Raw genomic sequence first — 23,108 nt, forward strand, 5'->3', positions numbered from 1 at the left:
ATGGCGTGAACCCAGGAGGCGGAGCTTGCAGTGAGCCGAGATCGCGCCACTGCACTCCAGCCTGGGAGACAGAGTGAGACTCTGTCTCAAAAAAAAAAAGAATAGGTACAGCATTGTGGGATCATCTCACCTCCCAGGCAAAATGTTTTCTCCTTGAGGTTAGGGAACTCAGCTTCTCTCTATTTCTACTTGCCCCCCAACCCTTACTACTCCCTCAAGGATCATCCATGATTTTCTACACATAGGCTCAGTATCCAGGTACAAATTCTTCTGCAACCATTTGCAGGTTAGGTGCTGGGCTGCTCAGTCCCTGTGACACTTTTAAAAAACCCAGGTCCACGGTTGGGCACAGTAGCTTATGCCTGTAATCCCAGCACTTTGGGAGACTGAGCAGGGCAGATCACTTGAGGTCAGGGGTTCAAGACCAAGGCCTGGTCAAAATGGCAAAACCCTGTCTCTACTAAAAACACAGAAATTAGCCGGGATGGTGCTGTGCGCCTGTAGTCCCAGATACTCGGGAGGCTGAGGTAGAAGAATCACTCAAACCCAGGAGGCGGAGGTTGCAGTGAGCCGAGATTGCGCCACTGAACTCCAGCCTGGGTGACAGAGCAAGACTCCATCTCAAAATAAATAAATAAATAAATAAACAAACAAACAGGTCCAGAAGGGGTCACCTTGGAATCAAAGGCATATCGGTGCAATGTTTTTCTTGGTTTTCTGGTTTCTGTTTATCTGCTAGTTCCAAACTGCTTGCCTACCCTGCTTCCCCGTCAGAGTACATGCTGCCTCATGTTGCCTTTTCCTATACATCAGTTTCACCCCGGCTGGAAACTGCTCATCAGCGACTAAGAGAAACTTTCTTCCCCAATGGGCCCATAGGGAAGTTGCCCTCTCTGATCTCTCCTGAGTAAAATCCCCTTTTCACTTGGGGCTTCTCATCCCACAGCCGCCACCATTCCAAGCTCACACTCTTGGCAATGACCTGTGCATCATGCATACGTACAGACTGCTGAGTTACAAATCGGGGCAAGTTTATCCAAACACAGGCCAAGCTCCTCCACGGCAGTGCCGTGGGAGATGAATTTGGCTGAGACCTTGCCATCTAAGAGTTTGTGGTCTAGCAAGTGTCCACAGAGACCCAAGCTAGACTCTAACAACACACAGAAAAGCGTCGTGAAACATTATGACGATTCAGAAGGGAAGGGATGACTTCAAGTTACGGAGGAAGCAGAACATCGAGGAAAACTGTAAGAAGATGGCTGATTTCAACCAGACCTAGAAGAGGAGGTAGATTTTGACATGCAGAAATAGGAATGTCCCAGATCTGGAAACAGTGTGAGCAAAAGAATAAGAAAACAGGATATATCCCCGAGGAGAAGTAACTCCTGTTTCACTGGCTCAAAGGATTTGAACAAGCAGTCCTGTCAGACAAGATTGAAAAACCAGGTCTGGACCAGAGGGCTAGCCATAGCCACCGGAAGTTTAAAACACAAGGTGGCATATCAGAGCTAAGCTTTCAGAAAATCAAGCTTCTTAGCATTGAGGACACATCCATAATACACGTCCTTAACCAATTTAAATAGGCAGTCTAAGACCCGGCACAGTGGCTCACGCCTGTAATTCCAGGACTTTGGGAGGCCAAGGCGGGCAGATTACATGAGGTCAGGAGTTCAAGACCAACCTGGCGAACACGGCGAAACCCCATCTCTACTAAAAATACAAAAATTAGCTGGGCGTGGTAGCGCGCGCCTGTAATCCCAGCTGCTCAGGAGGCTGAGGCAGGAGAATCGCTTGAACCCAGCAGGTGGAGGTTGCAGTGCCAAGATCATATCACTGCACTCCAGCCAGGGCCACGGAGGGAGACGGTCTCAGTAAATAATAAATAAATAAATAAATAAATAAATAAAAATTTAAAAATAGGCCAGGTGCAGTGGCTCACACCTGTAATCCCAGCACTTTGGGAGGCCAAGGCGGGCAGATTACATGAGGTCAGGAGTTCAAGAGCAGCCTGGCCAACACGGTGAAACCCCATCCCTACACAAATACAAAAATTAGCCGGGCACGATGGTGGGCACCTGTAATCCCAGCTACTCAGGAGGCTGAGGCAGGAGTATCACTTGAACCCCGGTGGTGAAGGTTGCAGTGAGCTGAGATCGTGCCACTGCACTCCAGCCTGGGTAATAGAGCAAGACTCCGTCTCAAAATAAATAAATAAACCAACAAACAAACAGGCAGTCTAACAGAGCAGCTGGGCATGGTTATGGGTTGAACTGTAGCCCTCAAAAACAGATATGTCAAAATCCTGGCCAGGTGCGGTGGCTCACGCCTGTAATCCCAGCACTTTGGGAGGCTGAGGCAGGTGGATCATGAGGTCAGGAGATCGAGACCATCCTGGCTAACACGGTGAAACCCCATCTCTACTAAAAATACAAAAAATTAGCGGGGCGTGGCAGCATGCGCCTGTATTCCCAGCTTCTGGGGAGGCTGAGGCAGGAGAATGGCGTGAACCCAGGAGGCGGAGCTTGCAGTGAGCCAAGATCATGCCACTGTACTCCAGCCTGGGCGACAAAGTAAGACTCCATCTCAAAAAAAAAAAAAAAAAAGATATGTCAAAACCTTAATCCCTGGTACCTGTGAATGTGAGCTTCTTTGGAAACAGGGTCTTTGCAGATGTAATCAAGTTAAGAAGAGGTCATACTGAATTACGCTGGGCCCTACAGCCAATAGCTGATAACCTTGTAAGAGAAAGGGGGAGATGTGGAAACAGACACAGAGACACACATGGAGAATGCAGCCATGTGATAATGTCAGAGATTGGAGTGATAATGTGACAAGCCAAGGATTGACTGGAGCCAACAAAAGCTGGAAGAGGCAAGAAAAGAATTTTCCCTAGGGCCCCCAGAGGGAGTGTGGCCCTGTTGACACCTTGATTACAGACTTCTAGCCTCCAGTTCTGTGAAAGAATAAACTTCTGTTGTCTTAAGTCACCAGATTGAGGTACCTTGCTATAGCGAGGAAACTAACACAGACATGAATTAAATGACTTGGAAATCATCAATGCTTGGGACATTCAGAGAAGATGGGATCATTCATGAACCAGGAGGCAATCCTAGAGAAAAGCTGAGGTCATGAGACACAACCATGATTGGGACTGTGGATATAAAACTAGTGTCTAAGGAGAAAGGGGAAAAAAGGGGAGGCACTCAACCCTCCAAGGTCAACAATGTTCTGATGACTGAGGGTCTTGGTTCAATCCCAGCCTGAAAGGATCCATTAATAGCGCTAATCCTTCCATTGAGACTTAGTCACTGGGCTCCTCTGCGGCCCCCACTGGCTTTCTCATCTTTGTTCACTCTGACAGAGCCCACATATTCTTTATTCTTCCCAAGGTCCTTGTTGTTAAGAGGAACACTTTGTGATTAATCTCCATGTGTAAAGTGGATTACAAAACTAGAAAATATGACTTTGGGGGGCTTAAGTGTCCACTAGTCACACCCATTCAAAGATGAAGGTGTATATTCATTAATGTGACTTTTCTGATTATATAAGTAACTCCTACTCATCGCAAAATCTTTCAAAGTTAGAGAAAATCATACAGAAGAAAATAAGTTGCTTTTATACAAGAAGATTAAAAAATTGTTTTAATTTATTTTTTAAAAAAAATTTTAAATAAAAGAAAATAACAACCACCCTTAATCTCAACACTAAAGAATATTTATAATGGGTATTCTGTCACACTTTATGTAATGAAAAGAAGTATTTGTAATTAAAAAAAAAAAACTGTGATGGAATCTTCCAGAAGAATTACCCAGGCAGAAGAAAAAAAAATGTTAAAAAGAAACCAGAGGCCAGGCTCAGTGGCTCACACCTGTAATCTCAGCACTTTGGGAGGTCCAGGCAGGCAGATCACAAGGTCAGGAATTCGAGACCAGCCTGGCCAACATGGCGAGACAACTATGTCTACTAAAAATACAAAAATGAGCCAGGCATGGTGGCGCATGCCTGTAATCCCAGCTACTCAGGAGGCTGAGGCAGGAGAATCACTTGAAACCAGGAGGCGGAGGTTGCAGTGAGATGAGATCGCACCATTGCACTCCAGCCTGGGTGACAGAGCCAGACTCCGTCTCAAAAAAAAAAAAAAGAAAGAAAGAAAGAAACCAGAGCATGCCTGAGAAAAATGGAGAAGGGCGGGCTCATGTAATCAAAGGCTATTAACCATTTTAACACTGCTAGAGGTCAGAAATATTTTATTCATGGCAAAGGAAAAAATTCAAGGATATGCATGTCACAACATCTACAGTGGGAGTAAAAACTATTAAACCCGACTCCCCTCTGCTCCAGAATTCCACAAAGTAACTTGTTGAAGCTTGAAAAACCTTGAGTTTTCAAGTTTTTCCCAAATTAAAGTTCTCTAGCAACCATAATGCAGCAACCAAGACCGTATCTTATACCCTTGAAACAGGTTTCCCCAAAGCCCTGTCACTGTCTCAGCTGTCTCGGCTGCAGGGCTGTGCCCCAAAATAGTGGGGCTGGCTCCTATGTTGTAATAAAGATAAGGTCCAGGCACTCCAGCTTACTAGTTGCTAGTTGCTAGGAGGCTCATAAATTCACTTTTCCTGACTTGGATGAGATTCAGAACTGCTGTATCACAGGCTGAGAAGACATGGATTACTACAATTAAAATTCAGTCTGTCCAAAAGGAACAATTTTAGCCCTTCCTACTCTAATAAGCTACATTAACTGGTCCTGTTTTAAAGAATGGGCAGTTAACTGGGATCTCTAAAGTCTTTGGCATGAAGACTGCAGGCTCCTCATGCTAACCAGCAACTTTTATAAACAACGTATATCTGGTTTTGAGCCCATCTTCCAAGAAAGAGACAGTCATTTGTGTATTCTTACTTGAAGTGCACTGAAATTGTGGCAACAGACGCCCACAAACCTTTAAGATAATTTGAATTGTTTGATACAATTGGTGAGGTTTCACAGGGCCAAGGTTGCAGGCAGATCCAACCCTCAAAATTAAAGCAATTAGCTGTCCATCAGCAGGGAGAAAAAAAGGAAAAAAACTACAGGGTGAAGATTTTCAATCTACTTTTAAGGAATTGGATTGTTAAATTGTTTAGTTAACTAAGAACCACAGTTACAAGGTTTTAATTTTTATAATTACAATGAAATGTTAAAGTTCAATTGATATAATTGTGGCACTGAAATTGTAACTTCTAATCACAGAGATTTCAAGATGAGATAATTATTTGAACATTCATACATCTTTTCTAAAATGTCATGGTAGACCATGAACCACACTCGGAACGTTTTCTGAAAATATTTTCAGTGCTCGATAAACTGCTTAAGAGGAGTAATTTTGTAATAATCACCCAGCAATATATTAACCATAACAGATTTGAGGGTTAAGGATGAGCTTTGCATGACACAGTTATTAGCAATATCCAGAAGACATTAATTGAAAGAACTTGCTCAAGCACAGAAAAGCCCAAAACACCTGAAATTATTATCTAGCTTTAAAGAACTTTCAATTGTATAAAAGGAAGATATACTTTCTTAATTCCAGCTAAAATAATAACCAAAAGCTGATGCCTCAAGATAGCTCAGTCCCAAATATCTAGAAAATACAAGATTCTTTCCTAAGACATTTAAACATGTGATCTCGAATAGTATTTTTTATTTGTGTCTTTTTTTTTTTTTTTTTTTTTGCTGAGACAGAGTCCCCGCTGTGTCGCCCAGGCTGGAGTACAGTGGCAAGATCTCAGCTCACTGCAACCTCCGCCTCCTGGGTTCAAGTGATTCTCACGTGCCTCAGCCTCCTCAGTAGCTGAGATTACAGGTGTGTGCCACCACACCCAGCCAATTTCTGTATTTTTAGTAGGGACGGGTTTCACCATGTTGGCCAGGCTGGTCTCGAACTCCTGACCTCAAGTGATCCGACCACCTCAGCTCTCAAAGTGTTGGGATTACAGGCATGACCCACCGTGCCAGGCCATCTGTGTCTTTTAAATGCGAGGTTTCTCAACCTCAACCGTTTGTTTTTTTTTTTTTTTTTTTTTTTTTGAGACAAGAGCCTCGCTCTGTCACTCAGGCTGGAGTGCAATGGCACAATCTCAGCTCACTGCAATCTCTGCCTCCTGGGCTCAAACAATCCTCCTGCCTCAGCCTCCCAAGTAGCTGGGACTACAGGCATGCACCACCATGCCCAGCTAATTTTTGTATTTTTTTCTAGAGATGGGTCTTCGCCATGTTGGCCAGGCTGGTCTCGAACTCCTGGCCACAAGCGATCCACCCACCTCAGCCTCCCCAAGTGCCAGCATTGCAGGCATGAGCCACCATGCCAGGCCAAGCTAAACATTATTGACTATGGACCTGATCACTGTCCTGGTGGGCTGTTCTGTGCACTGGAGGATGTTCAGCAGCATCACTGGCCTTTACCCACTAGATGCCACTAGAACCTCTCTAGCCAAGACAACCAAAAATATCTCCAGACATTGCCAAATGTTTGGAGGCAAGGCTGCCCCCAATTGAGAGCCTCTGTATTAATAAAACACAACAAAAACTACCACCCAGCAAAAGTTTAACACCCAAAAGCTGATACCAAAGGTAGTTCACTTCCAAATCTCATTGCAAATATTTCCTTCAAGAAGCTCTGATAAATAAAATAACTGAGTGATTCAGTTTTTTAAGTAAACAAAGTTTTGCTTTTAAGTGTGAAATTGGTGTTTTAAAACAAAATGTTTCCTGTGTTCCTTTTCTTGATCTATAACTTAATTAGTCTTGCCAGAAGTGTAGAAAAGGAAATGTAAATTAGCATACCACCTACATATGTAGTGAAAAGTATTGGCAGAATCATGACTAAGTAAACATTTTTTATGGACTTTCAGCTTTTAAAAATAAATATGCATAGGGCATCATCAAGAAAACTAAATGACAACCCACAGAATGGAGAAAATGTTTGCAAATCATATATTTGATAAGGGACTTATAACTAGAATAGATAAAGAATTCTTACAACTTACTAATAGAAAACAAAAAAAATTAAAAATGAGCAACATGTCTGAAGATACATTTCTTCAAAGAAAATATACGATTAACCTAGAAGCACATGAAACAATGTTCTGTTCAATGACATTATTTATTGGAGAAATGCATATCAAAACCACGAGGAGATACAGCCGCTCATCCAATAGGATGGCTATAACCAAAAAGACAGACAATAACAAGTGTTGGCAAAGATGTAGGAAAATCGGACTCCTTATGCACTGCTGGTGGGATGTAAAATGGTGCATCCACTTTGGGAAATAATCTGGTAGTTCCTCAATACGTTAAACATAGAATTACGTATGACGTAGCAACTCCATTCTTAGGTTTACATCCAAAAGAATATTTTTTTAAAAGGCCGGGTGTGGTGGCTCACGCCTGTAATATCAGCACTTTGGGAGGCCAAGGCAGGCAGGTGGCCTGAGGTCAGGATTTCGAGACCAGCCTGGCCAACATGGTGAAACTCTTGTCTCTACTAAAAACACAAAAATTAGCCAGGCATGGTGGCATGCATCTGTGGTCTCAGCTACTCAGGAGGCAGAGGCAGGAGAATTGCTTGAACCTGGGAGGTGGAGGCTGCAGTGAGCCGAGATCGTGCCTCTGCACTCCAGCCTGGGCGACAGAGAGAGATTCCATCTCAAAAGAAAAAAAAAAGATATTCAAACAAATACTTGTGCCATATTCATTCACAACAGTAACTATGCACAAAGGCCAAAAGGTGGAAATAAACCAATGTCTATCAACTGATAAATGGATAAACAAAATGTAGTATACCCATACAATGGAATATTATTCAGCCAGAAAAATGAGTGAAGTACTGATACACGTCACACTACAGATGAACCTTGAAAACATGATGCTAAATGAAAGAAGCCAGTCACAAAAGACCACATATTATAGGATTCTATTTCTCAGTAATGTCCAGACTAAGGAAATCCATGGTGACAGAAAGTAGATTAGTGGTAGCCAAGTGCTGGGAGGAAGGGTAGAGAAAGGAAGTGACTGTGAATGGGTACAGGGTTTCTTTTGGGGTGATGAAAGTGTCCTAAAATTGACTGTGGTGATGGTTGTACAACTCTGTAAATTTATCAAAAACCACTGAAATGTCTACTTTAAAAAGAGGTGGAAGTATATCTTAATAACACTGTTGTAAAAATAAAAACAATCTATAGAGAAAACCTAGAAGACTTAATCATGATTACAGAAATACAATGTACCAACACAACATTACCACTCCTGACTGCTGACGGAGCTGGGGGTAGAGCCAGAAAGAAAGTTAAGGAGAAAAAGAGAAGATCAGGACATCCATTTCTAATTTCACAAGGGCAGGGAGGGATTAAAAGTCACTGTCATTGGTTGATGGAACTAAATTAAAGGTCTATGTCAGTAATATAAAGACTGAAGAATAATCAATTTAAGAACCATAAGGCCAGGGGCAGTGGCTCACGCCTGTAATCCCAGCACTTTGGGAGGCTTGGAGGAGGGTGGATCATGAGGTCAGGAGTTCAAGACCAGCCTGGCCAAGATGGTGAAACCCCATCTCTACTAAAACTACAAAAAAAATTAGCCAGGCACAGTGGCAGGTGCCTGTAATCCCAGCCACTCGGGAGGCTGAGGCAAGAGAATCGCTAGAACCTGGGAGGCAGAGGTTGCAGTGAGCCAAGATCACACCACTGCACTCCAGCCTGCGCAAAAGAGTGAGACTCCATCTCAAAAAAAAAAAAAAAAAAAAGAACAAGAATAAAAGAAAAAGAGCCATGGCTGGCTGTGGTAGCTTACACCTGGAATCCCAGCACTTTGGGAGGCTGAGGCAGGTGGATCACCTGAAGTCAGGAGCTCAAGATCAGGCTGGCCAACATGGTGAAACCCTGTCTCTACTAAAAATACAAAAGAATTAGCAGGGCATGGTGGCACACGCCTGTAATCCCAGTTACTTGGGAGGTTGACACAGGAGAACTGCTTGAACCCGGGAGGTGGAGAGGTTGCACTGAGCCGCGATCATGCCATTGCACTCCAGCCTGGGGAACAGAGCGAGACTCTGTCTCAAAAAAAAAAAAAAAAAGAAAAGAAATAGAACCACAAAAAAAAAAAAATGCCATGGCTCACACCTGTAATCCAGAACTTTGGGAGGCTGAGGCAGGAGGATCGCTTGAGTCCAGGAGTTCAAGACCAGTCTGAGCACTATAGTAGAACCCCTGTCTCTAAAGCAAAAAATTAAAAAATTAGCCAGCCATACTGGCATGCACCTGTAGTCCCAGCTACTCCAAAGGTGAGGCGGGAGGATCGCTTCAGCCTGGGTGCTTGAGGCTGCAGTGAGCCGTGATTGTACTCCAGTCTAGGCAGCAGAGCGAGACGCTATCTCAGCAGAGCGAGACCCTATCTCAAAGAAAAGAAAAAAAGAACCGTAAATATAATTATCAAAAAATGTGGAGAATGAAGGAAGTAGGTGAGACGCAATTGTCACTCATTATAACAGGAAGCTGAGAATTAAATCATATATTCATATTATTTAGAGATATAAAGATAATCGCTAGAAGCACTAAAAACAAAAATGAACAAATGTAATTGTTTCCAGAGAACATCAGGCTGGATGGGAATAAAACAGGACCGGGGCAGAAGACTGTTACAATACTTTTCAAGAGAAGCGCATCTGTTCTGAGTCTCTTAACGCTATATGGAATTATTACTCCGCACTATTTTTTTTTTTTTTTTGAGACGGAGGCTCACTCTGTCACCCAGGCTGGAGTGCAGTGGTATGATCTCGGCTCACTGCAACCTCCGCCTCCCAGGTTCCAGCAATTCTCCTGCCTCAGCCTCCTGAGTAGCTGGGATTACAGGTGTGCACCACCACACCCGGCTAATTTTTGTATTTTTAGTAGAGACAGGGCCTAGCCTGCACATTGTTTTTAGAATCAAATCGAATTTTGCATTACTTGAGTTGAAGTATCTGCGTGAAGTAAAAATATAATTTATGTCAGAAAAAATATTAAACTAGATCATTATTACTGAGTAAAATTGTGAATTACGTGTGATTTAAGCAAAACCAACTCAAGTTTGATAGACAAAAACTGCGTCCCTACTACAAAGGTAGCTGAGAGATGTAGGTTGGATCCTTAAGAGAACAAGAAACCTCCGCCAGGCGCAGCGGCTCACACCCGTAATCCTAGCACTTTGAGAGGCCGAGGCAGGCGGATCACCTGAGGTCAGGAGTTCGAGACCAGCCTGGCCAACATAGTGAAACCCTGCCTCTCCTAAAAATACAGAAATTAGCCAGGCGTGGTGGTGGGCTCCTGTACAGCTAGTAACGAGGCTGAGGCACAAGAATTGCTTGAACCTGGGAGACGGAGGTTGCAGTGAGCCGAGATTGCCACTGCACTCCAGCCTGGGTGACAAGAATAAGACTCTATCTCCAAAAAGAAAAAAAGAGAGAGAGAATAAGAAACCTGTTGAAAGTCCCTACCACACCACATGTAGGGCAGACAATAAGAATCATCCTAAAAAGGTCAAAACTCTGCCATGGCAAGAATGAGCATCCAAATGCCTTAATAACTTTGGGATCCAAAGAAAATTTTAGGTGAAAGGAAGTGCACGTGGCACCGCCTTCATCTCTCCACCAACCAGCACAGCCGACCCCAGTCAGAACACACTTTGAAACCAAAAGGCAGATGCTGCTAACCACCAGAACAAAGCAGAATTTGCCATCAGAACAGTACTAGATAGAGTTATTTAAAACATACTCAGAGTTACAGCTGGGACACTTGGGACACAGGATTCTGAGGGACCAAAGTGGGTCATTTTTGAGCATGTCAAGCGGTAGAATTAATAATGACACCAGGCAACAGGCATAAGGAGGAGTGTCCTGGGGTACCCCAGGGAGCTTGGGGCCTTAGCAGTGTGGAGATGCACCCCTGTGGTTATCAGTACCCAGGTAGCCCATATTATGCTAAAGAACTTGCCCTCCAAATTATCACTTTCCAAAGATATCCTGTGTCCTGTGAGGAGATGGAGAGGCACATTCTGCAAGAAGGAAAGCACTTACACTTTACTCCAGTTGGTTGGGTGAGGGTCCTGTTAAGTTTCAAACAAAACAAAACCCACATAAGGTCATGGCAAGAATAAGCCGCGTGGTTCTGAGCCTCTGAAAACACTGCCCAAAGAGTGAGTGGGAACGAGCTCATGAGACCCTCCTGCACTTTCCTGCAAGAAATTATCATTTGCCTGGAATGCGGCCACCCAGCCCAGGTGATGGCCAAAAGAGGGTTGGGTTGATACACATCTTGCCCCAGGATCTGAAGAAGCCCTGGAAGGTGAGGCCTTGGGCTGCAATCTTTCCCAACAGACACTGGAGGCCTCCAACAAGGCTCAGAGGAGAGGTTTTGCAGGGCAGACCCTCACCCCTACCCCAAGGCCCCTCAACAAGCAGACGTCACTATTGTCCCGATCCCACCTTCCCTCCTGAGCAAGCAATGGGTAGCAAATCCTGTTCACCCCATTTCCATGGTCCTGACATCTCCCCTTCCCCTAGCAGAGAGGATTCCAAGACCCACTCCTCATCGTGACCTCCCCCTGCCCCCAGATGACGTGGTGGCTTTCTGGGGCTCATTATTACCCCTGCAGAGTGGGCAGAGGAAACCAAGAGCAGCCTCCTAATTAGATCTTTTTCCCAGCACAACTGCATTAGAATCCTTTGCTCTTTAATAAAATCATACTCAGCGGGGCAGAAGCTGGAATAAATAATACAGGTGTTATTTTTTTTAAACCAAAGACACTTCCCCCTCCCTTTCATCTTTCTTTCATGAATTCAAAGTGGTCCCAAACAGAAAACATCCATATTATACTTCGGTTTTGCTAGGTTCCAAAAGGCTAGGATGCCCCACTCCAACTACACACAAGTCTTCCTTTAAGGAAAGAAATACTTGGTGACAGGACCAAGCCTCAAAGGGCCCTGGGCCCATTCTGAAACTGAGATTGTGCTCAGCTGAAAGAAACTTCCTCCCACAGAGTTCTTCGATGAATCATCACTCTTTGTTTAACATCCTCTGAAAGCAGACAATTGATCGGCTCTCAGATCATGCCTGCATAGTACCCCCACACCCTCCACCTCTGCAATCGTTTCAGTGAGCTGAGACCCCACTCCAGGGCTCCGCGGTAGGATGCAAAGTCTCCCAGCTCTGCCTCAGCCCAGAGGGAGAAGAACCTCTTCACCTAGTGAAAGAGCTTCAAGGTCTTCTAGAAGAATCTCACACACACACTGGAGGAATCTCTGCGGCTTCCCATGCCCACAGTCTAGGCCCTTATGAATTTCTTAATGAGGTCCCTGGAGACCGCAGGAACAGGGAAGGTCTTATGCTGGAGGGTGTGGAGGACGGTGCCAGAGGCTGGGAAGGGAATGGAAGGGGAAAACTCCACCTAACTATTAATATTGTGTACCCTTTTACACTAGAACATTGTTTTATTTTAAAAAACACTCTGTTCCTTGCTGAGTACTGCTTTATTTCTGAATGTCTCTTTTATTATTTTTTTAATAAATGATTTGGCCTACAATGATGATGAGAGAGAATTTGTTCTTTATTTTTTTTTTTTTTTTACACAGGAGTTATAGCTTACATAAAATGGAGTATTTAGAGATGAAAAGACCTGAAGTTTGGAATTGGGAAAAACAGAAACGTTTACTAGAGCCCTGCTAATCTGATTTTTCTGGTCCGGAATTGAGGAAGAAACAAAAAGAGAGATACCCTCAGAAAGATACCTTCTACCTATTTGCTTAATTTAGAAAGAAAATGTACATGTAAATATACATGTGTGTATATAATATACACACACACATCCCCAGTGAAAGCGTGTTTTTGATACGGAAGACCAAATGACTGGAGATTGTAAAACGAGGCTCTTTCTTAACCACGAGCCTGAGTCCGTGGCGTTCAGCACTTTCATGAGAATCTGTACCTGGCCCAAAGGAACTGAATTCTCACTCCCACTCCTTTGCCCTCCTCAAACAGACAGAAGCCCCCTCTCCCGGCACAGATTTCTAGGCAAGGCTTTGATGTGCTTCCCATGCTCTCACCTGCCTTCCTCATTTGGAAAAACCAGAGGCTTCTACTGCACATCTATGAAAGTGTTGTCTCACAATTTCTCCTTTAGACAGTACGATCCTTGCAGAAATCGCAGAAGTGTTAACACACGCACCTAGTAGGCCCTCAGCAAACTCTTCCAACGAATTCCTGCTCAGGGCTCCAGGGGTTCAGTCGGCACACTAGAACTGCAGGAATCTGGGGGGAAGGAGACAGGCCCAACGCTGCTTTTCCTTTCTGGTTTAGAGGGGGAGGGGAGGAGAGAGGAGCAAGGAGAGAGAACTGCAAAGGGAAAGGAGAGGAAGTCTTTGTCCAGGCTCTTTGGACGAGCATTAGAGTGGAGTTAAATTGTCAGCTAATGAGATTTCCTAACCACGTGCTCCCTTTTAAGTCTAGGCCCCCAACTGATTTGATCCTCACACAACAGCAGGGGGGAAAGAGGCCTTCAGCATCCCCAAGGGCGCGAGAATTCCCAGAACAAGTAAAAGAAGGATGGGAATCATTTCTGAGAGTTCAACTTTAAATAGGTTATCATACGTATTAATTGACATCTAGCAACAATGCTACTGGCCGCGTTCCACATCAACAGCCCAACAGGGGTTCACGGGAGTCAGATTCCACTCGGGGTAACTGAGGCAGGCCCAGGGGAACAGAAGAGACACAGCGCAATCCTGAGGGCTTCTCCAACCACTGGACAGCCTACAAGTCGAGTATATGTTTGTTTGTTTGCTCGTTTTGGCTAGCAAAGGCCCCTGGGGCCTACATTCAAAGAATGTGTTGTTGGACCCAATAATTTATTCCAACAGGCAAAAGGGTGTTAAAACAGGAAGTTTTTTTTTTTTTCAATAAAATCTTAGTCTGTCGTTAAGCCTGAGATCATCTTTTGAAATTATTTATCTGATTATGAACTGTTATTATTTTGTTTTGTTTATTTCTATATGAAACTGATTTCTCTTTTTGCCTAAAGAAAAGTAGCAGTGCAGAGCTAGTGGAGGAAAAACAAGTCAAAACACATTCACAACATTTTTAAGATATTCAGTGAAATTGATTCTCTTCTTCTACCTTCCCTGCTTAGTCAACAGCCTCTTCCTTAAGTTTTATTTCTCCTGTATTCGAAGATAATTACTTAGCAACGTCGATGTTTACCACGCAAAGGCATCCACCCTCCCTAGCCCAGCTTTTTACCTTGAGATACAAAAAAGCATATGCTGGAAACCAACAATTTACCAAACTTCTTCAGCTACAAGGCATAGCTTAAATTTCACCTCTCCTAGAAAGTGTTCCCTCCTAACCTCCAGACATCTCTTTGTTCAAACCTCCCTCCTTCCTGGACTTAATCACTTTCCACAGCAGTCATTGGTTCACTGGCAACTGCTTTCCACCTGGAAGGGTTTTTCCTTCTCCAAACCCAGGTCTGGGTCCCAGCAGAATCTTGAAGAAGAAAGAAGAAACAACTAAAACCTAATGGAAATTCAAACACATTTTTAAAAGGGCTGCAAGCGATTAGATAAATCTAATTAAACCTCAGGCCAAGTAAAACAAGTCCTGTTTGAAGCTGAGAACAGCAGTCCTTCATGCCTTTTATAATAGAAAGAAATCGGGGCTGGGGGAGTGAAGAACGCAGAAAAGGAAAGCGACAAGCGGCCATCCTCTATTACAGATTTCCTCTAACACAGAATCAACAAGACTCTAATGTTTCATACGTGGCTGTCACTGTGCTTTGAGGTTAATCTATATGGTCGTTTAAGCCCCGCCCCCCTAGAGGTTACTCCTTATCCCCACTTTACAGATGCGCAAACTGAGACGAAGGAAGATAGAATAGCTGGGCCGGGATCACCCAGCTTGTGACACCGAGCAGGTACTGGAACCCGGGTTTGTTTGACCTCAGCGCACAGGCTCTCAACCTCTGCTCCAACTCAAAGTATGCGCCAAGTCAGCGTGTATGGATAACCCGATCCGGACGGCTCTGACTCGGGATGCGGCACAGCTGCCCCGCAGGTGCGGGTGTAACCGAGGCGGGCACAGACTGCACAGTGTCTCCAAGGGCTCGCGCGCGTCCTTCAAGACCTGCCAGCGCGCGGGAAAAGGCAGGCTCCGAGTCAACCTGGGCTGACCCGGGGGCAAGACCAGAAGATGCGACGACTGGAACCGGGTGAGTGTGGCCGAGTCGGCGCCCCGAGGGCCGCCAGCCTGGACCCCAGGCTGGGACACGGGCGCCCCCGGGTGCAGGGGACCTAGAGGCGCCGTGCGCGGCGGGGGCTGGGCGCGAAGGCGCCGAGAAGGCATCTTTCGCCTGCAGCATCCCGCCCCGCGGCCGGGGGGAGGGGGCGTCACCTGACAGTGCGCACCAACTTCTCCAGGTTCGGAGGGGGCAGGCGGCAGCCGCCGGGGCTGGGGGCGCAGGGCGCGCTGCTCTCGCCCAATGGCGAGGTCTGTAAACAAAAGCGGGCCCCACGCGGGTCCCCAGCCGGGTGGCGAGGGGCGCGGCGCAGCAGCATCGCAGCGGCAGAGCTGGTGAGAGGGCGAGGCGGGGACGGGATAGGGCGCGGGGACCCAGGGCACAGCCCCCGGGACCCGACCGCCCGGATGAGGCATTGTCTGCGCACCCGCAGGATTCCGCTTTTAATGCCCCCCTCCGGGGGTTCGTCGCGGGTCCCCAGCTCCGTGTGCCGGCCCCCGGGCTTTCCGCCCGGTGAGCCCGGCCCCGAGCGCGGCACGGATCGCCAAGGTGAGCGCCTAGGAAGCGTCGCCGAAAAGCCAGGCCCGGAGGTGCCTAAGTCAGGGACCGAGACGCAAACACAGACACAGGGATGCACACGCACGCCCTCCCCGAAGTTGACAAAAATCAGCCGATAAAATACAAAGTGCCGCGGCCGCCGCAGGTCAGCGCTGACCTCCAGCTGCCGAGAGGACCGAATGCCGACGTCTGGACGCTGTCATTTCCATCCAGCGAAGGCACCTGGGCTGCACGGTCTCGTCTCCCTCCTTCGCGCGAGGGATGCCTCCTCCTGCCTCCCCTCCCTGCATCTCCCCACCTCCCAAGTGTGTGAACACGAAAACAATACGTGGAAAGCCCGATCAGGAGGAGCTAGGACCCGCCGGGAGCCCCAGTGTGCGGGAGACGGGGGTCAGAACGTGCCCGGCACGGGCACCGAGGCTCCGGGCATCCTCGCTGCCGTCCCCCGGCGCGGCTCCGGCCGGACGCCCGCGCACCCCAGGCCCGCGGTACTCACCCGCGACGGTCGTCCGGGATCTCCGCGACGGGGCCGGGCACGATGCGGGGCAGCCGGGCCCCTGGGGCTGCGGGCGCCAAGGCGTTCGCGGAGCTGCAGAGCTGCGCGCCCGACGGCGGCGGCGCTGCTCTGCCGGCAGCGCTAGAACCCGCTCGCGCTCTGCCAATGGGAGCTGTCAGGGCGCCTCCGCCTGCGGCCTCGGGGGCCGGGCCGCGGGAGCCCGTGGGAAACCGAGCTCCGATTGGGCCGCCTGACAATCGCTCCGCCTCCGGCCAGCCAATCCGAGGCGGTGGATGCAGGAGCGGGGCGTTCGGAGTTGGGCTAGAGCGACTATGGGCGCACGCCGGCTAACCGCGCCGCAGCCAGGCTCGGAGCGCGCGGCTGGAGTGGTGCGGGCGGCGCGCGCTCCAGGGATGCCTTCCTGCGAGGCTCCGGCAGCGCGGCCCGGGGAGCTCGCCCGCAGGCAGCGGAGGCACGGCGGGCCGGGGGACGACCAGGGAGCCCCTAACAAAGCAGCTTTGGGAGGGCCAGAGGCCTCTGCCTCCCTCGGCGATAGGTCCGCGAAGCTGCCTGTCACCCCGCATAGGTGGAGGTGGCCAATGGCGTGCACAGACGGAGCTCGAGTTGGCGCGCGCGCGCGGCTCGGCATCGGTGGGATTGGTCGGAGGTAAAGGATTTTCCTGCCACCTAAGGCGGAGAGGAAGGGGGATCGGAACGGGGGAGGCGAAGAGTCAAAAAACGTTGTGCCTGGGACAAGTGGTCTGGCACGGGAGGCGTGTGCCTGACTCTAGGGGGAGACAGGAACTTTTTTACGAGAGAAAAAAATCCTAACGCAATCCCTTCCCGTGGATGCTAGAGGATGTTAGACCCTGAGCAGCCTCCAGGTAGGGCATGGTGGCCTTCACCAGAGTCCAGGACTCCCAGGGTTCACTTACCGTGCGCAGCAAGCCAACTTGGAATAACAGCGTGGGGTTTGGGCCTTAACGCTCACCTGCTGGGCAGAGTAAGTGACTCGGGCAGGGTTCACGCAGACCTCCTGGGCTCCTCTGTAAAATCCGGAAACGACAGTTGCAGTTTACCTTTCGCAAGGTTGTGGGGAACGCGGAAACGGAGACGCTGGCGGTACAGCCTCGAGCGAAACCTTTCCCTACACGAGGCCAGAGCTTCTTCCTCTCCTGAAGAGCTCTAGACTTCCCCATTTACAACAAAGGCTGAGGATGTATGTTCCTTAGACTTTGATTCCATGCACGCATGTTCGCCCCGGGAGCTGGGAAGGTCTGCGCTCCCGGGGTGATCTTGTCGAAAACAAAAAGAATTTTCCACACTCTGGAAGATAAACCTAAACCGGAAAATTGAAAGTCATCCCTGATTCCTCCTTCTCCTTAACCCTCTCCCATCCATTTTTGTTAACCTCCCAAACCCATTCCTCCCATCCCGTCTCACCTGGACCTCAGTAAAGGGCTCCCATCGTCCTTCTGTCCCAGGACTTGCCCCCTGAAATCTGTTCTCCACTTTGCAGAATGATCCTTCTAAGCAGAAAAATCTCATTTTGCGCCCTCAACTCTGGGTCTCTTTTCTTTCCCCAGAACACGTCCACCCCCAGCCCCTCCCTTCACTTCACTAATTCCTACGCTTCTTCAGATCCCAGCTTGGCCGCCAAGGCATCCATACAGCAGGCGTTGCTGAACTCCTGCTCTTACAGACCCCGGGAAGCCGCCTGTACCCTGTCAAGGTTAGATGCCACGTTTCCACTTCCAGTGCTTCCACCCCCTGTACTCCCCTCACAGCCTGTATTACACGGGGCTGAAGTTGCCTGTTGCACTGCAGCCCTCCATGGAAGCCGGAATCTTATCTATCTTCCCTGCTGGATCCCAGTTCTAGCACAGTGTTTGGCACATTTGGAGCACTGAAAAAACATGGAATCCATGAATTATAGAGGAGCTATAATTATAGGCAAGAGCTTTAAGGATTTGAAGTGCTTCTAAAACATCAGTTTGAGAAGAATGGGTAGCATGGTAGCTCTTGAACGGATGCGTCCACCAGGTTCCATGATCAGTATTACAGGGAGGTTTTTGAGTCAAGTTTGAGAGATTTTCCAAAGACACCCCTTCCAAAACCAGCCTCGTTTCAGCCAACAGTTTGGAATGGAGAATAATTCCCTTGAGAAGGTTTTCATCACCTGTTACAAGCCACCTTCTAGGGGAAATACATATATTTGAAAATGAGTAGAGGGTTTTTCCCTAAGGAAGTTTAGAAGTACATCTGGCCATCCTTAAAAGAACAGACGTTGGAGTGAGGCTGCCTAATTTCAAGCCCGGTTCCTTTCTAGCTGTTACCTAGGGCAAGTTACTTCAGATCTCCGTGACTCGGTTTCCCCATTTATATAAATGAGATAACAATAGTGCTTCATACCACATACAGTTGGTACGAGGATGAACGAGTTAATATTAAGAATGTGCTGGCCGGGCACGGTGGCTCACTCCTGTAATCCTAGCACTTTGCAAGGCCGAGATGGGCAGATTGCCTGAGCTCAGGGGTTTGAGACCAGCCTGGGCAACACGGTGAAACCCCGTCTCTACTAAAAATACAAAAAATTAGCCGGGCATGGCGGCGTACACCTGTGGTCCCAGCTACTCAGGAGGCTGAGGGCAGGAGAATTGCTTGAACCCTGAAGGCAGTGGTTGCGGTAAGCCGAGATTGCGCCACTGCCCTCCAGCCTGGGCAACAGAACGAGACTCTGTCTCCAAAAAAAAAAAAACAATTAAAAAAAAAATGTGCTTAGAAGAGTACCTGGCACATAGTAGCATTTAATAATGTTTACTGAATAAATAAACAGCTTCCACTGCACATGTGTGTGATGGGTAGGGCGTCCTCATGAGTGAGTGGTGGGTTACTAGAGGCTTCCCTGAAGGTGAGTAATGGGATCTCTCTTCCCCGCCTCATCTGAGGGCTGCTGCCTTAGGGTCTCCTGTTAAGGAGGTGACATTATTATAAGGTGAGCTTCAGATGAATCATCACAGCAGCCATCTGATTGCCTTGTGCCTAAGACCTCTGAAAAGCACTTTGAGATGCAGAATCCTGGCGGTAGGTTGGCTGGGTTGAATCTGAGCTCCACCACCTACCAGGTCTGTAGCCTTGAGAAGGTTACTTAATCTTTCTTAAGCCTTAGTTTATTGATCTCTAAAATAAGGATAGTAACACCTAACCCGTAAGGATATGGAGACAGTTAAAAAGAGGTCACGCATGGCACATGTTACGAACTCATCAAAGTTGGTGATCGGGTTCAGCTAAGTTAGTGAAAAACAGAATAATAACATTTCATTAAGTGGTTGAAAAACCTGGACGAGGCCGGGTGTGGTGGCTCATGCCTGTAATCTGAGCACTTTTTGAGGCCAAGGCGTGTGGATCACTTGAGGCCAGGAGTTAGAGACAAGCCTGGCCAACATGGTGAAATCCCTTCTCTACTAAAAATACAAAAATTAGCCAGGCGTGATGATGCATACCTGTAATCCCAGCTACTCCGGAGGCTGAGGCAGGAGAATCGCTTGAACCCTGGAGGCAGCGGTTGCAGTGAGCCGAGATCCGGCCACTGCACTCCAACCTGGGCAACAGAGTGAGACTGTCTCAAAAAAAAAAAAAAAAAAGAAAGAAAGAAAGAAAAACCTGGATGAGACGATGCAGGAGAAATACTCACTGCCCATAGGGGAGATAGATACATAGGAAACCACTGTTCAGGCCCTTTCTCTCATTCACTTTCTCCCTGAACCCCACTTACTTCAACATGTCAGTACTTTGGCTCTCAGAATCTGCTCACAGCTGACTGTGGGAGGCTTTGTTCCCACAGTCATGGTGCTGGGTGCTGCCACTGAGGTTGACAGAATTAAGCCAATCCAGCCTTTGGGTACCTTTATTTTTTATTGTATTTATTTATTTATTTTTTTGTTTTTTGAGACGGAGTCTTACCCTGTCGCTCAGGCTGGAGTGCAGTGGCACAATCTCAGCTCACCACAACCTCCACCTCCCGAGTTCAAGCAGTTCTCCTGCCTCAGCCTCCCGAGCAGCTGGTATTACAGGCGTGTGCTACCAGGCCTGGCTAATTTTTTGTATCTTTAGCAGAGACGGGGTTTCACTGTGTTGGCCACACTGGTCTCGAACTCCTGACCTCGTGATCCGCCCACCTTGGCCTCCCAAAGTGCTGGGATTACAGGCGTGAGCCACCGCGCCCAGCCTGGGTGTCTTTCTTGACCTCGCAAACCTAAAAAGCTACCGCAGGCTTCAGTGCTGTTTCTTGTCTCTGCCCTACACAGTACATCGCTACTTCACGCTGGCAAAGAGAATGGGGCATTTTGATTAAAATACAGACAAATGCCATCTGGCCGAGTATTCTGACATCTTGTCTCCTGAGGGCACTGTTGACATCTAAAGAGAACATGGAATTGGCATTAAAGGGAAAAATGGGGTGGTCAAAGGCAGAATCAAGGTCTAGGGCAGGAGAATGAGCAGAAGTTACATTTCTAGTACATGACCCTAGCTGCAACTAAGAGTCAACATTTTCTTCCCCACTGGTTATTGAAAGGCTGACTAAACAATCGTAGCTGAGTTACAACAAATGGTCTTCCCCAGTACGAAGATACCTACACACGCGCTCTGGGCAGCCCTGCCTCACTAGTGTTCCTGAGCTGGTCTTTCCCTCTAACAGATGCTCCCTCAGGGTTAGACTTTGGCCTGTTTAATTCACTGCTCTTTTCATAAAGTGTCTCGAACAGTGCCAAGCACATAGTACGTGCTCAATAAATATCTATTGGATGAATGAAGTTTAGCCTTCCGCACTCTCTGCAAGGAGTTTGGCACTGAATTATTTTCTTTTCTGTCATCTATTTGTGGATGCCCTATTTGAAGAAAGAACAGGAGGCAGCTTATACAAAAATAGATCTTGGGCCAGGCGTCGTGGCTCACACCTGTAATCCCAGCACTTTGGGAGGCCAAGGCAGGTGGATCACCTGAGGTCAGGAGTTCGAGACCAGCCTGGCCAACATGGCGAAACTCCATCTCTACTAAAAATACAAAAGTTAGCCAGGCGTGGTGGCAGGCACCTGTATTCCCAGCTACTTGGGAGTCTGAGGCAGGAGAATCGCTTGAACCTGGGAGGTGGAGGTTGCAGTGAGCCAGGATCACACCACTGCACTCCAGCCTGGCAACAGAGCAAGACTGCGTCTCAAAAAAAAAAAAAAAATAGGCCAGGCATGGTGGCTCACGCCTGTAATCCCAGCACTTTAGGAGGCTGAGGTGGGTGGATCACCTGAAGTCAGGAGTTCAAGACCAGCCTGGCCAACGTGGTGAAACCCCATCTCTCTTAAAAATACAAAAAAAAAGTAGCCAGGCATGGTGGCGGGTGCCTGTAATCCCAGCTACTCGGAAGGCTGAGGCAGGAGAATCGCTTGAACCCAGGAGGCGGGGCTTGCAGTGAGCCGAGATGGCGCCACTGCACTCCAGCCTGGGCAATGGAGTAACATAACACTGTCTCAAAAAAAAAAAATTACACAGGCAGCCAAATTAACCTTCCTTCGGAGGGTCTTGTGATGCATGGCAACGTCTTTTCCCTGTGTAAAGAACCTTGTCGCGAGTTCCTCAGATTGTTGATGTGCTGATTAATGCATACCCCACTGACACTTAAAAGTATGCTGATTTCTTTCTGAATCATAAAGTTTCACTGATTGTCTTTCAGGGGGACATTTTAGCCGGTATGTTGCAGTCTGTAGCCAGTTCTTACGACCTCTGTATTGCAATGAAAAATGAAATGAAAAAGGACAACGCCGGTATGAGGACTCTCCCTCCCTTCTCCCAAACACCTTGTAACAGACTCCAGAACACTCCCAACTTTGTTGATGTGACTTCCCCCATCATCAGTCTTCACATTTGGCTTCCAAGAGGCCTTTATCAAATTATTTCAGTCTTAATTTTGGTTGACATTATATATATAGACATATATAGACGTGTATATATATAATAAGACGTGTATGTCTTCTGTTGGTTCTGTTTTTTTTTTTTTTTTTTTTTTGGAGAACCCTAATACACATCCCAATAGTTTTTCCCATAACCATTCAATATTCCTCTGCAGACTTGCTACCCAAAGTGTAGTCTGCAGATCAGCAGCAGTGGCATCGCCTGGTGTCAAACACAATCCCAGACACCAAGCCAGACACTGAACTCAAATCTACGTCTTAACACTCAGGTGATATATCCGTGTATAAAGTTTCAGAAGTACATCATAACTTCTTTGGAGTTTGTTTGTTTGTTTGGTTTATTTATTTATTTATAATGAAACAGGGTCTTGCTCTGTCACCCAGGCTGGAGTGCAATGGTGGACCTCGACTCACTGCAACTTCTGCCTCCCGAGTTCAAGCGGTTCTCCTGCCTCAGCCTCTCAAGTAGCTGGGATTACAGGCGCATGCCACCATGCCCAGCTAATTTTTTGCACTTTTAGTAGAGATGGGGTTTCACCATGTGGCCCAGGCTGGTCTTGAACTCCTGAGCTCAGCTGATCCGCCCACCTCGGCCTCCCAAAGTGCTAGGATTACTGGTGTGAGCCACCACACCCGGACACTTTGGGGTTTTTTGTTTGTTTGTTTTTGTTTTTGAGACAGGGTCTCACTCTGTTGCCCAGGCTGGAGTGCAGTGGTGTGATCTCAGCTCACTGCAACCTCCACCTCCTGGGTTCAAGCGATTCTCCTGCCTCAGCCTCCCAAGTAGCAGGAAC

General features: G+C 47.4%; 2 protein-coding genes across 13 annotated transcripts in view; one reads left to right on the plus strand and one right to left on the minus strand.

Annotated features, from left to right (window-relative positions):
* The window catches only part of TIAM1 (TIAM Rac1 associated GEF 1), a 441,301-nt gene extending 424,528 nt beyond the window's left edge, over positions 1-16,773 (minus strand). For 5 of the 12 annotated variants that reach the window (XM_054542444.2, XM_024239448.3, XM_054542447.2 and 2 more), the window contains exon 1: positions 16,352-16,772. The gene's annotated coding sequence lies outside the window, so the exon portion shown is untranslated. Of the gene's footprint in view, positions 1-13,111; positions 13,212-16,012; positions 16,121-16,351 lie in introns of those variants that run through there. The other 7 variants (XM_054542443.2, XM_054542451.2, XM_054542449.2 and 4 more) reach the window with 3 other exon arrangements.
* Positions 16,420-22,136, plus strand: TIAM1-AS1 (TIAM1 antisense RNA 1). Its single transcript, XM_054542456.2, has 2 exons — positions 16,420-17,018; positions 22,077-22,136. Exons 1-2 carry the CDS (start codon positions 16,645-16,647, stop codon positions 22,087-22,089), a joined length of 387 nt encoding a protein of 128 aa, XP_054398431.1. The 5' UTR covers positions 16,420-16,644; the 3' UTR covers positions 22,090-22,136.
* The last annotated feature ends 972 nt before the right edge of the window (positions 22,137-23,108 follow it).

The sequence above is a fragment of the Pongo abelii genome, chromosome 22 (assembly GCF_028885655.2).
Source record: "Pongo abelii isolate AG06213 chromosome 22, NHGRI_mPonAbe1-v2.0_pri, whole genome shotgun sequence".
NCBI classification, from domain to species: domain Eukaryota; kingdom Metazoa; phylum Chordata; class Mammalia; order Primates; family Hominidae; genus Pongo; species Pongo abelii.